This window comes from Stegostoma tigrinum, chromosome 27 (genome assembly GCF_030684315.1).
Source record: "Stegostoma tigrinum isolate sSteTig4 chromosome 27, sSteTig4.hap1, whole genome shotgun sequence".
NCBI lineage: Eukaryota > Metazoa > Chordata > Chondrichthyes > Orectolobiformes > Stegostomatidae > Stegostoma > Stegostoma tigrinum.
In genome coordinates, this window is record NC_081380.1 from 22,178,083 (window position 1) to 22,195,821 (window position 17,739).

The 17,739-nt window shown below is 37.0% G+C and overlaps 1 protein-coding gene across 4 annotated transcripts in view; it reads right to left on the reverse strand.

Annotated features, from left to right (window-relative positions):
* Nucleotides 1-17,739, reverse strand: part of LOC125464536 (unconventional myosin-XIX) — a 70,939-nt gene that overhangs the window by 19,547 nt on the left and 33,653 nt on the right. For all 4 annotated transcript variants that reach the window (XR_007250032.1, XM_048557025.2, XM_048557023.2 and 1 more), the window contains exons 7-17: nucleotides 16,452-16,554; nucleotides 13,581-13,677; nucleotides 12,399-12,475; nucleotides 10,505-10,595; nucleotides 10,060-10,231; nucleotides 8,764-8,837; nucleotides 7,917-8,038; nucleotides 7,189-7,302; nucleotides 2,422-2,598; nucleotides 585-725; nucleotides 383-490 (exon numbers count right to left, since the gene is read on the reverse strand). Coding sequence is in view for 3 of the 4 variants with exons in the window: in XM_048557025.2 (XP_048412982.1) it covers nucleotides 383-490; nucleotides 585-725; nucleotides 2,422-2,598; nucleotides 7,189-7,302; nucleotides 7,917-8,038; nucleotides 8,764-8,837; nucleotides 10,060-10,231; nucleotides 10,505-10,595; nucleotides 12,399-12,475; nucleotides 13,581-13,677; nucleotides 16,452-16,554 (1,276 nt within the window). In the remaining variant the exon portion in view is untranslated. The remainder of the gene's footprint in view (nucleotides 1-382; nucleotides 491-584; nucleotides 726-2,421; nucleotides 2,599-7,188; nucleotides 7,303-7,916; nucleotides 8,039-8,763; nucleotides 8,838-10,059; nucleotides 10,232-10,504; nucleotides 10,596-12,398; nucleotides 12,476-13,580; nucleotides 13,678-16,451; nucleotides 16,555-17,739) is intronic.

Sequence of the window (17,739 nt, forward strand, 5' to 3'; positions counted from 1 at the left end):
TTTAAATTTTGCAAAATAATACTTTTACAAAAATATTAAACTCAGAAATACTACTTTATTAAACAGTACATAACATCTAAATCTTGTGCATATCCTAAATAAAGCTAGCATCTCCATTTAAAATTGTTCGTAATTTAAAACTAGAGACAAAAATCATTTACTAAACTGCCAACACTAACTAAAATCATGCATCAAGGTAAGATTAAAAACTTTTTATTAAACCAAAACTCTGTTATATCTTCTGAAAGCAGATATGCCAACATAAAGATAATCAATCAATCCTAAGTCAAACTAAGTCAAATTCTAATGTGAATAAGCAAAACTAATTTATTGCTTGTATCTTCACCAGCATATACATTTTCTTCTTGTTTTAAGACAGTACCTCCTCTGATTTGAAAAGGAGGGGTTTGCAGTCCATATTAGGCTTGATGCATCTGATGTAATGAGGTGTGGTGCTGTTTAATAAAGACATCAGGTTTTCCAATGAACTCTGCAGGTAAAGAGGGATGGTGAAACATTGGACGATAAAAGAAGAGACTCTTGTATTTGGCAGGTACATCAATGCAGTGTTAGTACAAACAGACCTTAAATTTGGAGACCACAGTAACTGCTTTGTTTTGAGCTTTACTATCATTGTGTTCTTTCTCTCCAACAGGAAATAGCTCCTTCAATAAGGTATCCTCAGATTTCTCCAATAACTGCATCAGCTCTGGTGGAACAGGATCCTAATGCATGAACATAACGATTCACAAAATGTATAATAGTCCATCTGCAGCATGGTGCCATAGCAAGGGAAATAGCAAAGCTCTTTAATAAACTATAGTTCTAATAAAATGGAATTTAGTACAACATTCCATTCTTTAAATTGTTAGTTGTGGTACTCTACTGTGTTTACTTTTTCCGCAGAATAATGCCATTAATGCACAATTTTTCGGGTTACATTAAAAAGGCACGTCATAAATATTTCTACTTTTTTTAAAAAATTCAACGGTCCATATTACATTGTTTTAAAATAACTAATAAAAGTACTTGTGTGTAAGTTACTGGCACCATTGTACAAATTAAAATTCTACAATTTAAGTTTTTGAATGGTTTATCTTTAAGAAATAATATTGTATAGTGCATCACTGACTCAGACATTTCCAGCATCAATTCAGCCTATCATGTCCATACCCACCAATGAAGATCTGACAACACTCAGCTTCTTTTCTAGCTTTTAACTGGAGACTACTAGAGCAATCAAATGTCTAAATATGGACCATTTAATAGCAGAGATTGGGAGGAATTTCTTCTCTGACAGTTGTGAATCTGTGGATTCTTTACAGCAGAGCACTGTAGAAGCTATGTTGTTAAGTATATTCAGGGTTGAAATAGACAGATTTTTAATCATTAGTGGAATCAAAAGTTATGGGGAAAAGGCAGGAAAGTGGGACTGACAATCAACAGATCAGCCATGATCCCATTGAATGGCAGAGCAGGCTTGATGGGCTGAATGGCATACTTCTGTTCCTTCAACTCAAGATCTTAAATGTTACCAGATTCAACCAGACTTTCAGTCAGTGAGTTCCAGGCTTCCACCATTCTCTGAATGAAATACATTCTCAACTGTTCTCTTACCTAAAATCCACACCGCTGTTTATTGATCTCTCTACATTTCAAAAAGGGCCTTCTATACACCAGATCTATGTCCCTCACAACAACTGCAACATGTCCAAACTTGCATCATCGCTCTGGCCCTTCCACCCAAGCTGCATTCTGATAAATCTCCTCTGCACGCTGTCTAGTACGGTCATGTATTTTCTAAAATGTGGTGACCAGTACTGCAAGCAATATACCAGCTGTACCCTAATTAGCATTTTGCACAGTTCCAACACAGCCACTTTGCTCTTGTATTCTATGCCTCAGCTATCAAAAGCAAGTTATCATATCATCTACTGAATACAACAACTCCATTAATTTGCTGAATACATGTAAAATGGAACTCTCTGTTCCTTCAAACCACACAATTACTATATACTATGACAGATTGAATAATATTAACAGATATTACAATATTTTCTCCTCAAAATGGATAATTCCCTCACCTTTGCTCATCACTTCCCTACAATGACCTCTACGAAAAGAATAGTGTACCAGAGAAATCATATCTGACTCCTGTCACACAATAAGTATGTACATGTTTGTTTTAAAGCTCAGTGTAAATATGTTATAGGTGAACTACTAAAGAAAATAGCCAAGACAATTATTACTTTCATCAGACACTATTTTAAATGAAAAGGCTGTGGAGTTCAAGGTCCAAGCAGGGGTTTTGTTCAAATAGTGCAGACTGACATTTTAATACAATAATAATGGCATGTCAAAAATGAAACCTGATTATTCTAGTCTTCAGTGAATATGTCAAAAGTGCTCAATTTTCCTTACCTTGTTCTTTTCCATCATTCCCTCAATCTGGTAATTAACCTTGCCTGCGTAATGAGCCACTACAAAATTGGGAACCTTGCTAAACACATTCCAGCTCAGACAATGGTTACTCGCCAAAGCTGCCTGAAGGCGAGTTCTGAATTGGTTTGCATCAGAAAGTCGGTTTAGGCGGCTTTCCTATAGAAAGATAGATTCTGAATAAATTTAAATGAAGAATTATTGTAATAATGATTAGTAAATGCTCAATGTATCACTATAATTTATTGGGTAAATAAATTCTCAACACATCTCTGTTTATAGGATCTAGATTAACAAAACTGCAGAAATCAGGTAAAAATTCAGGTCAGTTTTGAAAGTATGAAGACGAATTTTATTTCGCACAATGTGAGTCAATTTTGACATATTAGGAATTATGCGCATTGTACAAAATTGCGTTCAAATGTATTGTGCTAAACATAGCATCCTTCCTACACCACAGCACAGGCCACACTTAGAAATATTAACTGGCTGTTAAGCACTTTGGGTGAGATCTGATCCTTAATTCAAATTCTATGATCAATGTCGAGTCCCTTCATGCAGCAGCCATCTCACACTTTGTGTAGCCAGCCAGTCGAGAGAAAAGGAATTTAAGAGACATGCTTAGTAGATCTGGTCTCTATGTTATAAAAAAGGGCAGAGAATCGGAAAAGATGAAAAAAATTGCAAGCATGATGGCGGATCTGAGAGGATACAGAGATCAGAAAAGGCTGAAGCCCTTTTTTCTCCTGGAAAAAGGGAAGGATGAGAATTGGAGAATTTAAGTATCTTCAGTATTACAAAAGGTGCCAAGCCACTCCACAGGGGCATGAAAGAAAGCAAAATATTAAGTTACACAAAGAAATATTGATTGATATTTGGCCAAAGGAGGTAGATATCACAGTGTCTTAGCTGAGACAAGCAAGGTAGAGAGGCAGAGAGCTATTGGGAGGGAATTCAAGAGCATAAGGAATGAAATACATTGCCACTATTGGTGGCATGATTAAAATTAGAAATGTTCAAGAGGCAAGGATTAGGTGACTGGAAATATCAGACAGGGCTGTGAGGTTAAAGGAGATAGAAGGTCATGAAAGATACTAAACTAAGGGTATTCATTTAAAAATCAGGAATTAGCTTGACTGGAAGCCAAAGTAAGTCAAGAAGTACAAGAATGGAAGGTAAAGGGACTTGGTGCAAGTTAAGATGAGGACCACAGAGTTTTAGATGCTTTCAAGTTTAGGGAGGGTACCGTGTGAGAAAACAGTTAGCCATTTGTTTGACTTTATGACTGGGTAATAAAGGTAAAATTGTGCAATGTAGCAGGGCCAAAGTGTGGTTTAGTCTCCCTGTTACCAGGAAGAGGGATATAGTAGGTAACTTGGGAATGAAGCAAGGACTAAAAACAATGCCTTTGGCATTCTCAATATTTGTACTGATAAACTGACCAAACCAGTCTGTTGCAATCATGGTATGAAATCTGAGTTGAGGTTCTGAACACATATTTGTGCTGTCACAAAGACTACCTATTTCTAACACTAAATTTAGTATTAGACCAAAACATTCTGCAGATGCTTCGACACCAGGGAATAGAATTATGTTTAAAAGACAGCAGAAGTTGCCTACTAACGAGATCTGTACCTGGGAACTGGGTCCAGCAAGTCTGGAAAAGACCTTATGATCTAGCAGATAGTGAAAGTTTCCTCCACAATGTCCTAGTTACCAGTCTGTGTATCAGGGATTAGTCAGAGTTTGAACTCAGTGTTGGACTGTGTTTTCTGTGAAAAAGGAATCTGGCTGTTGATGCTACAGCCTGAAGATTTGAAAGCTACTCCCTTATCAATTCTTGGAAGCTCAGAGAATAGAGAACCAAGTTATAAGTATTACTGCCTTTTTCTAGGTGAACTGTAAAGATGACACTTAACGACATTTTTAGAAAATCAGTCAAGAAACCATCATCTACGCGGGTGAAACAATGCATTGTGAAAACACTTAACTAAACTGGCCAATTCTGTTATTTTGTTTTATTTATCCCTTAACTGTGCTTGTTTATCGGTCTATCTGCTTTTTATGTGAATGGGGCTGAAAGCAAAGATCCTTAAAGATCCACAGACCATGAAACCACTTCGTCTGGGATGTTATTCAAAAGTCTGGTTAGGAAACATTGGGGTCAATTTTGAGGATAATTGAAGGTTTCAATTTTACCATGTTGCAAATGTAGAGGTGGACAGGTTGGAAGTATTGGGAACTGCAGATGCTGGCGAATCCGAGATAACAAAGTGTGGAGCTGGATGAACACAGCAGGCCAAGCAGCATCTCAGGAGCACAAAAGCTGACATTTCAGGCCTAGACCCTTCGTCAGAAAAAGGGGGATGAGGAGAAGATTCTGAAATAAATAGTGAGAGAGGGGGAGTCAGACCGAAGGTGGACAGAGGAGAAGTGGAGAGGAGAGTATAGGTGGGGAGGTAGGGAGGGGAGGTCAGTCCGGAGAGGGCGGACAGGTCAAGGGAGTGGGATGAGGTTAGTAGGGAGGAAATGGAGGTGCGGCTTGAGGTGGGAGGAGGGTATAGGTGAGAGGGAGAACAGGTTAGGGAGGTGGGGACAAGCTGGGCTGGTTTTGGGATGCAGTGGGGGGAGGGGAGATTTTGAAGCTGGTGAAATCCACATTGATACCATTAGGCCGCAGGGTTCCCAAGCGGAATATGAGTTGCTGTTCCTGCAACCTACGAGTGGCATCATTATGGCACTGCAGGAGGCCCAGGATGGACATGTTGTCTAAGGAATGGGAGGGGGAGTTAAAATGGTTCACGACAGAGGTGCAGTGATTTGGTCTGGCTTATTGTCTGTCAATGTGTCATCACAATAGATAATGAAGGAGTTTGAAATAGTCAATGCAAAGAAAGTGAAATTAGCAAAAAACTTAATGTTAAAAGATTGTCACTAACAAATTTAAGAGGGAAACTGGAGTAACTTTCTAAAAAAAGAAGACACAGCAGCTAGGATGTGGAACTCATTACCAGAATAAGAGTTGAGGTAAAAAGCACTATTGCATCTAAGTGCAAGTCAGATAAGCACTTGAGGAATAGAGGTTATATCAGGAGGATTAGACAATTGGAGGATGGGAAAAGGTTATTGGGAACGTGAATATCATCAGGGACCAGTTGGGGGAAAAAGATATTTATACACCATATATACTATATATTAGTGTATAAAGAATACTATACAATAAATATCGAACTGATCTTGGAATGGGTAATGTTAGTGAAATTGGTGATACTAAATTTTGAAGGAAACCTTTACAGTTCAAGAAAGAGACTTCACCTGACAATAATTGATAAAGATAACTGGAGTCTATGCTTGCTCATATCTACCACAGTTAGATTGTTAGTGTAAATACTTCCCTGGAATGCTAATAAAAAAGTAAACTAGTAACTCAGTAGCTCAGACTATTTAATCAATCCAACATCTGTACATTGACACCTTATGCGGGTATAAGCATTTCATTCCCAATTTCAAACAGAATATACAACATAAGCTTGTATAACTTTTGAGAAACCAGAAAGTGAATACAAAGAAAGTGAATGAAATGGAATAATAGAGAAACAAAAAAAAATCAAGCTTCCATTTCTACAACAAGAACAGAAATTGGAGAAACTCAGCATCTGTGGAGAGAAATCAGATTTAATGTTTCGGGTCTAGCGACTCTTCCTTAGAACTTTTTCTTTCCATTTATAAAATCCCTTTCACCTCCTCAGAAGACGCAGGAGACTCAGAAAATTAGACAGTCACCCGATTACTCTTTGAAGTGCACTGTTGCTAGGTATGCAGGCCAGTCAGTTTGCACATAGCAAGATCTTTAAAAAATTTGTTTATTTGTTTGTAAGTGTTGTTGTTTGGTGGATAAATGTGGAATGCAGTTTCCTACCTTATGAGGCTCTTCAGGCAATCAGTACAGATGCCTTTACAAGGATGTTGATTGAGTATACCAGAAGGGGTGAAAGGAATAAAAGTTTACATAGAAATGGTTAGATGAAGTAGGGCAAGGAAAAGTTCTATATGGGAAATTGAGAGGCAATGTTGAGGCCATGCAGATAACGAACACTAGAATCAACTAGGTGAGCAGTTTCCTTGAAATAAATTTTACATAGAAATATCAGTTGAGATGCTGCTTCTCAAATAATGCCATCAAACCCATCTGAATAGGCACATATGATCTCCATAACATTCCACTGTACAGCTGCATCACCGACAATTCAGCACTGCATTTAACTTTCAACTCGCACTATGCACTCAAATCCCAAAGGATTTGAACATCGACATTCTAACTTGGGTGAAAGAGCTATCACTGAAATAAAAAAAACCCACACAGTGCCAAACTTGGAATGCAAAAGGAGACAAATTACAAGTTAATTATTAGGTCACATCAACTCTTGTTTTTTGAATATATGAAGACTTTTGGAAAAATGAAAGATTTAAGGAAGTATAAAATTCCAAACTTTTGAGGTAATGAGAAAGAAAAGTTAGAAAACTCTTGAGATTTTATTTCAGCAGTAGGCAGTGCCAGCTCTTAGGAGATGTCCTATACAACAGTAGGCAATTAGTTCACTGAAAATTCTCAACAGATTTCCACTTTCTATCTTCATCAAAGGCAAGAAATGCAAATCAACTAACAGTGATCCAAACTATTATGACCTTTCAGTCTGTGCTTTCTATTTAGTTTATGCTTACAAAGGACAAGTTTGAGAAACAACCAACCTCATTTAAAAGGGAAAAGATGCTGGTGGGATTTCCTTCAATCAGCTCTAAACAGCTCTGGTTATCTTGGTAACTAACAAAAGACCACTCTAGATCCTCTGCACTGTATTCCTCCTAAAGAATAGAACAACAGAGCATGAAAACATCAAGTGCAAAACTATAGCAAGTTTTCTAGAAAATGAGCCAAATCTCATTTGCATGTTGTTTGCATGTTATGGCCAGTCTCTTGTTACTTCCCTGTTCTATTCACGTGTAGAATTAAACAGAATTACAGCTACTTGTAATTGATTTCATTGTACAAAACTTAACTGAATAGATTCAGTCAAACGTTACTGAGTTTAGGAATAACAATCTCACATTTCTGATAAACAATTAAATGCTTTGTTTCTACAGGTTTCTGTACTGCTTTTGAGAAACATTTGACCCTAAAAGAGGGACTGGGAGTAAAAACACAAATGTCTACACAAATAAAGATTGAATCTTACAACAGCTTATTACTGAGCTTTAAACAGATTTTTCTGCATGTGGAATAATAACTGGAATTCCCACATCCTATTTTAACACATTATAAGTTTCAAGCTTCATATTAAATTGTAACAAACTTTGCTCATTCACAGTGATTAATTACAGGTTTATTATTTCCACCTACAAAGTAATACAAAGAATTCCATATGAAGCATCTGTGTTGCATAACATTAAAGGTATACTGGATCACCATGCTTGCATACCTGCTGAGCTTTGAGATAATGTGCCACAAAATGCTGCTGGAGCTTTTCGTTTGCATAGTTAATACAAAGCTGTTCCAGGTTATTTTGTGGAAATGATTCAAATCCATATACATCCAATAGACCTGCACAAACAATAAATTGTTTAGCATCATTTTGTTTTGCTCAATTTATAACAAATTATTTTAAAAATTAAAAGTGGCCTATAAACATTCTAAGATAAGCATTCAACTTGTTCTTCTTACTTCAATTTCTACAACCACTTGTCTCGAGAGATGCTTCTTTCTGTTCTTGTACAATCTATCAGATTTGTTGAATTAACGCTTAATTTATAAATAAGATGCAAGGCAAGGGATGCCATGGTGTCAAAACACAACAGCCTATGAGTGATCACCATTCTCTACACAAAATTCTTATAACTTAACTTACTCACAAAGCATTGCAAATTTTCTTTACAACAATCAGGAGGCAACTTAAGACAATTTAATTGATCAGGGGATAACAAAATCCTTGGGAAAAAATGTCCCAACTAAAAGGAGCGAACACTTTTCCCAGCCTCAACCCAGTGCTTAGAATCAAGGAAAAAAAAATCATAAAATTAATTCTCCATAAATTAGATTAGACATAAATGATGTACTTATAAAATCAAGAAAATTTGTGACATATTACTCTCTGTTAAATGGGTGTACCTTCACAAAGTAGTCTTCCCCTTCTATTTGCCTGCCCGATCACTTTCTGATTGGAAATTTGTCTAGATTATCACCCTATTCTATTCTCTTAACACAGCCATGTAAAGGACCAGGTAAGTGACCATTCCAAGCTTTGAATATTATACAACCATCATAGTTACCTATAAAATTTGTCCACCTGGAAGAATCTGAGCATATGGAGCAATTTATAATTTTTACCAGCCAGTCAAACAATCTGAAAAATATCAAAACAAAAACATTAAATGAATAATATCAAGGAAACAAAAAAACACCTACTGTGACAGATTTACATATGTAAGTTCATCTCAGTCAGTAGATGTTCAGTCTGCAGTGAAGCATTATCAACCCAAGTCCTCCAACCCAGGTAATGCAAAAATCTCTTGGCATTATTGAAAGGTGTGAAAAGTTGTACCAATACTTTGTCTGTTAACTTGAGTGTCATTAAAAGTTGGAGACCAAAGTTGCCGGAAGTCCAAGAGTCATCCATCAGCTGTTAGTCACTTTGTCGCAACATGGTGGCACAGTGATTAACAATCATGCCTCACAGCAGCAGGGACCCAGATTCAATTCCACCCTTGGGCGATTGTCTGTGTGGAGTTTGCACATTCTCCCAGTGCCTGCATGGGTTTCCACTGGGGGGTCTGGTTTCCTCCCACAATCCAAAGATGTGCAAGTTAGGTGGGTTGGCTACGCAAATTGGCCACAGTGTTCAGGGATGAGTAGGTTAGACGCATTAGCCAGGGGAAATGTGGGGATACAGGGAAAGGGTAAGGGGAAGGGTCTGGGTGGGATGCTCTTCGGAGGGTCAATGTGGACCTACTGGGCCAAATGGCCTGTTTCTACACAGTCGGGGTTCTAATGATATTAAGAATGTAACGGAGTGCTATTTAAATACAAGTGCTTTCTCAATACTCCTCTTTGCAAAAGTAAAAATATGAATTATCACATACTCAGAATATTCCAAAGTACTATATATCTAATTAATTACATTTGCCATAGCCTATTTGTCAACAGCAAGATCTCTCAAATAGAAAACAAAATAAACGGCTGATGAATCCATTATTTCTCATGTTAAATGAGACAGAATAATGACCAAGACTTTGAGGAATTCTATGTTTTTCTTCAAATATTGTCAGTAAAATGAAGGCATTTAAAAGATGGCACCTTTGGCAATAAGGTACACCTAACATTTTGCTTTGCAATTTTCCAATTTCATTGATACCAATTGTATGCCTAAGGTCCATCTAGCTTTGATAGCGTATTATGAGTATACTTACTTACCAAGTCAATGGAAAACTTTCATGGAATCACAGCCAATTGCAGAAGAACATCAACATTTTCATTTTACCAATGCTCGATTTTTCAGAGGAAAAGTACTTGCTCAATTGAATTACAAAATGGCATGACTTTAAATTTTCAGTTTAAATAATACCTACTTTGCATAAATTACTTTAGCCACACAGTCCCTTCTCATGCCGCACTCTATTTTGGAGCATGGCTTTTTAAACACTTGTTGCTGCCTGCCGGCTGTAATCGTCCGGACTCTAAGCTCTTCCAGAAGACTGTCCTCAGAAACTTTAAGTAGATATGCAGTTCTTTTAAGAAAGTCTAAAGAGAACAAATTCTGATTAATGCAGTGGTGCAAAACTAAGCTCAAGTCAGAAAAACACATACTGATTATCTGCAGTACCAAAATATAAACTATTGCCAATAGAAAGCACACCCATCTTGAATTTTTCTGTCATTTCCTAACAAAATTAGAAAGAAAAAAAAAAGAGGAAAGATACTGGCCTCAACCCTCCAGGAAATTTCTCGAAGTACAACCTCTTCAGAGTTTAAAGAAGCATTTTTAAAAATAATAATCCACTTGGTATTTCTTACATTTCGCCTTTTCTTTCAGATCACAAGGATGAGATTCATCTGTAGGAGAGCTAAATCGCACATTTCCAAGATGTAGAAGACCAGCTAGAATCTATTGGAAAAGTACAAAACAAGCAGAAGAACAGCAAGAATTCTGCTTTCAAGCGCACATTTTCCATGTTTATGCTAAATACATTTAAAATATTTGGCAGAATGAATCACAAGAAATATATAATCCAATTAATTCAAAAATCACTTCTATATATTTCAGTTCTTTTAGATTTTTACATGCACTCCTATTCATTGGTGAGGCTTTAATTCACCTTCATCTTTTTCTGTTTCTGAAACACTTCAAAGGCTTCTTCCTCAGAACCTGACATGCCTCCCACTTCCACTCAAAACAGTTCTGCAACTCCATCACTAAATTCCCAGTTCTCCTGACCCATTTTCCTCACCTGCATCTCCTGATTCAGATTCCTTTTCATTCTGTTAATAGGGGGAAAAAAATCTACAGGGCAATATTACGTATTTTCTAATATTCTGAATTGAAAACTGTCCTCAAACTCTAGTATTCTTTTTCTCTTTTCTCCTTTTTAGTCTATTAGTTATTCTGCCCAATTTCCAAATTTCTTAACCTGATGCAATCGTCCCCTGCATGACACACAGAGTCATAGAAAATGGAACAGGCTCTTCGGTCCAACTCATCCATGCTGACCAGGCTTCTTAAACTGAAGTAGTCCCCTTTTCTTGCATTTAATCCGTATCCCACCAAACCTTTTCTACCCACGTAACTGTCCAAATGTCTTTTAAATGTCCTAATTATACTTGCCTCTACCACTCCCTCCGGCAGCTTATTCCATACACGGGCCGCCATCTTTGTTAGAAAAGTTGCTGTCTACTTTCTGATGTTGGAACATAGCTTCGCAATTTACAAATCAACCTGATACTACATTTTATTAAAGTATTATACATAAACTTAACCAGTAGGAGATTGAGAGACGACCTGACAGAAGTTTGTAAAATAATGAGAGGTATAGAGTTAATGGTTGTTGTCTTTGCCCTAGGATGGGAGATTTCAAGACTATGGGGCATGTTTTTAGGGTAGGACGAAACAGATTTTAAAAAAATGAGGGGCAATTTTTTTTTAAAACAGAGGTGAAATGAACTTCCTGGCAAAGTGGTGGATATGTGTACAATTACAATGTTTAAAAGATATTCGGATAGGTACATGAATAGGAAAGGTTTAGAGAGATATGGGCCAGGAACAAGCAGTTCGGACTAGTTTAGCTTGGGATTATTAGAGATAGAAATAACTGCAGATGCTGGAATTAGAGACAATACAGTGTGGAACTGGAGGAATACAGCAGGTCAGGCAGCATCAGATGAGTAGGAAAGCCCTTTTTTGGAGGGCATAAGACAATTTCTTCAAGGTGGGCATCCTTGGAAGAGGCTTCACAGTGGGGTGATAAGTCACTTGGAGATAGCAAGAACTGCAAATGCAGAGACAACACAGCGTGGAGCTAGAGGAACACTTTCCTACTCCTCTAATGCCACCTGACCAGCTGTATTCCTCCAGCTCCACATTGTGTTGTCTCTAGTTTGGGATTATGTTCGGCATGGACTGGTTGGGCCAAAGGGTCTGTTTCTGTGTTGTATGATTCTATGACTTAAGACTCCAATGAATATTTTAAATAAATATCTCGCATTTGCCTTCAGTGTACCAACTTGAATAGTTGTTAATAAGGGAAAACAATTAAACTAGTCTTGAAGAAGGGGCTGCATCCATCTATAGTTTCATAATAATTTTTTTTTAAAACAGTCCCAAAAATTACAATACTTACAAAAAATGCAGTGATTAATGTGTCACTGCTTAGTTGAGAAAGGTAGAAACTGTAAAAGCTACTGGTTCACTTACCCTGAATACCTGGTTTTGTATGCAACTATCAATACCCAGGTGTAACATTGCATCTTTGGTTTCTTCAAATTGGTCCTCTACACAGGTAAAAAATATTAAAATAATTTGACTGTCATTTCAGTAGCTAGCCAAGCTCTCCAGATGAACTGTAAAACATTCATATTGTCTTCAATTTCTTCTACTCTTCATTAGTCTATTTCCCGTCTTGGTCAGTCATTTAGACACTAAACCATTCCAAAGTGTTACTTAGAAATTTGTCCCATGAATTAACTGACAGCATTACTGCATAATAAGACAGACAAACAAGGTAGAACCTAACTTTCAAATAAAGCTCAAGTGTCACATCAGGCATAAAACAGCACCTTTCAAATGACAGATCAGTTTCAGAGGTAAATGTAAAAGGATTCTGTAACTTTTGCATAGTATCTAAAAACAAGACCAGCAACCAATTTCACATACTTTATTAGAATACAAACCAAAGGCCAAAAGGAATAGGAAACTCCCATGTTCACTTCTGAATCTGTGGTGAGTTAGCTTCACTGAGCAATGCCAGCAATCCAACAAAAACTGGCTTCCACATCAAAGACTGAATTAAGGAGGAATGAAAATTCAAGGATTCACACTCAATTGTTCTCAAGAAACCCCAGTTGAAAATCCACACTAGTAACAACAATGTCTTCTTAGATGGGTATTCTGCTGAAACTCAAGATCTGGGTGCTCCCGAGGGGCATCTATATTCAAAAAAGGAGTCAACAACTCAAGCAAATGAGAGAAAAAAAAAACTGGTGTAGGAAATAAGAAAAAGTTCATTCAACATTCTCTAGAGTCAGATATGAGATGGGCCTGATGAATTTTTTTTTCTGTACCGTCTGACTTTCTGAGTGAGAGATTTAATGAATGATCTTGGGCCAGGAATATGCAAAGGATTTGAGCTCTGATATAAAAACGAACAGGGCAGCTTAAAAACATCTCCACTTTATCAGCATCAATCATAAGTTACATCACATTATACATATCACATCATATATCACATAGCTGTACAATAATAAAGCAGGGCATCTTCCAATATGATGTGCATAATGTGTCAGCAGATCTACCTGTATTGTATTAAAATAATGAGTGCATGCATGGATTGCCTACTTGCAAATGCAATACAGATCAGAGTTCAATAAATTTGCTGACCTTCTAATATTTTGTCAGCATTTGGCAACCAGAAGAATTCTTCCTCTTCAGAAAAACCCCATTCCAGCCTCTGCTCCTCAGTGGCTCCTTTCATTACCTGAAGAAAAATTACTGTACTAAGTTACAACATTTAAACTTTTGCTAAGTTAATGGTTTCAACATAATACAAACAAACTATCCAAGTAAACAGCAAAGTGTTTCAATATCCCTACTAGTTTCACTTTTGAATATCCCCAATCACAATCAATGTTTCCTCCAACTTCTGTTTGTTGAGCATAGTTTGGTCTACTGTGCAGGGCCTCTCGGATTGCTGTGTGGCTGCATACGGGTGCAACTTAAAGAAACCACAGATTGTGTGAAACCTGTTTGTTTCCTACATGGCACATTCCCAATTTCTGCATGACTGTCTACTTGTGCAGTTAGAAACAGCATTGATTACAAACTTCTAAGTACGTTGGGAATAAACTTTTGGTTTGCCATTATTCCAAAAGCGCTATCAAATGCCCCAATGCAATCTTGAAAGGGGATTGTCTCCATCAGTTTTTAAACAGGTCTGTGGTAAACATGCAGAAACTAATATGCAAAGAGCTTTGAATGTCTGTAATGTTTGTAAAAGAAACTTGGTCATCATTTCCAGTCACCGCCAGCTTTTCTGGATTAGAACAGCACTGTGGGTTATTAAACCAAAAGCACAGGTTCCAAAATAAAAGTCCATTTTTCCATTACATTTTACACAATGATATGCAGGTATTTGAACTTGAGAGTTTGATTTTAAACATATTAAATAGTGTCAATCTTCGAATCTTTACAAATAATAGTATATTTCCATCTGTAAGTGAGTTTTGTCAGGCATAATAAATGGCAAATACAAGTTAGCTTTTTCTTTTGATTAAAATGAACTGCAACCCAAAACCTCACTTAGACCAGTATATTTCCAAGATTCCAGGATAAACATTCATAATTAACCTAAATAAGTAGTTTTAAACTAAACCAGTTGCAGATTATTAATCAATTTGAAGAAAAAATTAAAATGGAAATTGAATCTGAAACAAAACAGAAAATACTAGTAACAGTCAGTCAAATTGCCATACAGTATCTGTGGAGCAAAACAGATAAGGTTGTTGACTTGCTCGCAGAACTGGCTTGTTTTTATTCAGACATTTCATCACCACGCCAGGTGACATCATCACTGGAGCCTCCGATGAAATGATGTTATTCTACTACGCTTTGAATTTATACTGTCCGGTCCGTTATGGTGAGTACTGCTATTTCTGGTTTGGTTCCATATGGGTTTATATATGGGGTCAAATCCAAATGCTTGCTGATTTAAGTATGGTTGGAGAACCGTGCCTCGAGGAATTCTTGTGCGTGTCTGGTTTGGCTTGGGCTCTACGGTTACATTGTCCCAGTTAAACTGATGGTCTTTGTTGTCTGAATGTACAGATATTGCGGAGAGTTTTGCTGTTAGCTGATGTTTGTGTATTCTGATGGCTAGTTTCCTTCCTGTCTGTCTGATATAATATTTATGGCTATTTTTGCATGGTATTTTGCAAACCACGTTCGTTCTGCATGTTGTGGGAATGGAGTCTTTAATCCTTTAAGTGTTTGTTGTAGAGTGGCTGTGGGCTTGTGGGCCACCATGATTCCTCGTGGTCTTAGGAGTCTTGTTGTCAGTTCGAATATGTTCCTGATGTAGTGAAGTGTGTAAATGTGTTCGGTCGTACAGTGTCCTCATGTTGTTGTCTGTTATGTAGACATCTGTGGATAAAGTTGCTGGGACATCCACTTAATGTGAGGATCTTGTATAAGTATTCGTTTTCTTCCCTTAATTCTGGACTGTTGCAGTCTATCCTGGCCCATTTAAATAGTGTCCTAATGCAGCTTTGTTTGTGGACATTGGGGTGGTTGCTGTGGAAGTTGAGGATTTGATCTGTATAGTCTGTATTGAATTGGACCCCATATAGAAACCCATCAAAATTAGAAATAACAATACTCACCATAATGGACTAGACAGTATAAATTCCAAGCAAAGTAGGATAACATTGCTTTAATCGGAGGCTCAACTGATGATGTCACCTAGTATGGTGACGAAACATCTGAACAAAAACAAACCAGCTCAGCAAGCAAGTCAACAAGCTCATCCATAACCCAAGCTTCAGATTTTTGCCAGTACTTTAAGAAAACAGGTAAATCAACCTGTTAGATGTGAATACATTATCAATATTCTGAAAAATTAATTTCTCTATTTGTTCCACAGATGCTCTAAAATATCTGCCAATGATTTCAAAATATTGTGTTACTGCATCAACATACGTTTCAAAGTGTGCACTACCCAGTCAAAAATCACCACTTCAAAAATTGCCATTTTTCCTTTTCTCCTCCCATGTGAAGTGTGGCATAGAAACATAGAAACCAGGAGTAGTAGGCCATTTGGGCCTTCAATCCTAATCAGTTATTATGATCATAGCTGATCTTCTGTTGTGACGCCTTTAAAATCTGAAACTTTATGCATACCTTCTCAAGCGATAAGCAATAAATGCTGGCAAGCCAGCAATGCCCACATCTCAATAACCTCTTGAGGGACTGTATTAAAAGCCTCCTGAAAATCCAGCTACTCCACATCTACTGGTCCCCCCTTATCTATTTTACTAGTTACATCCTCAAAAACTCCAGTAGATTTATTAAGTAAGATTTGCTTTTCAAAAACCTATACTGGCTTTGTCAAAAACATGTGAAGTAAATTGATGCTTGTATCAGTTTACAAACCCTGATCCAATAACCCACCATCTCGAACTTTGTCAATACAAATTCAAACTTGCACTGATATCCAGCAAACGTGGAAATCACCTTTATATAGAATCACTGCCTCACCTGATAAAAAATGTGAAAATTTCTTTCTAAAGGGGCTTGATAGGCAACCCGTGTTTTCTCCAAAAGGTAAGTCTGCACAGATGCTCCCTCCAGCTGCTGTGATCTGGAAAGTAAAGCAACTATCAGAACTGGCTGTCTAGAAAAAAGGACAAAATTGTGAAAGATCTAGTTGCACAAGAAAGGGCTAAAATAAGCATTGTCCATAATAAAAGCAAAATACTACTGGTTGTTTAAGTCTGAAATAAATTTCTTATGAAAAGTCAATCTCTCTTCATAGCTACCTAACTCCACAGTATATTCAGTACCTAAGTCAAATTAATAAGCAGTTTTAGGTACAGAAATTCCAAAGCTTACCGTCCCTACACGATCATTCTTTACGCACAAGCTTCGAAAGAACCAACGTTAAGCAGGATACATTTCACAAGGGGACATCATGACCAAAGTAAACTCTGTCTTCAAGCTATTTCTACCAAACTATAATTTCATGAAGATCTATTGTTACATGGGGAGTGATCCATTTTTAGAAGAAGTCAATTTCCAACCAGCTAAATAGATCAATTAATTTAGCACAAAGAATTATCAAACTGAATTTTCTTGATTGAGGTGGGTCACACCTAGGAAAGATATATATGACCCTTGAGGGAGAACAACATGAATTTAGCAGATCACACCTCAACTTCACAAGTTAAGATCAAGGAGAGATTCCAAACTATTGCCTGGAATTTAGAATGGTAAGAGGAGATTTGATCAAAGTTGCAAGGATAATAAGGAGAACAGATACAGTATATTGAGAAAAACAAACAAACAATTTCTACTGGCTCAGAGTCTAGGATATGCAGGCTTAGGCCAAAAGATAAAAGCCATAACTTTCAAGAGTGAAATTAGACATGCTTCTACATACAAAAAAGTAAAGATTTGGAACTCTTCCACAAATGGCAATTTAATTATACACCAGATATTACAGTTACAGTGGGGACTGATAAGACATTTTGTAAATCAAATATATTAAGGGACATGGGGCAAAGGAAAGATAGACAGTTAGTCACAATCTCAGTGAATGAAGAAGTAGATTTAACAGGGTAAAATGGCCTAACCTTGTTCCAATATCCCCATCATCATCTAACTCTAACCTACATCAGGGAAGTTGTCATTTAAGAGATTTTCCATACATTTGTATTATAACCATGCTTCAGGCAGTAAAGAATCGGCTTACACCACAAGAAGTATTAGCTTTTTGAAAACTATTTTGAAGAATTTAAGAAATTGAATAAATGCACACACAGTTGAT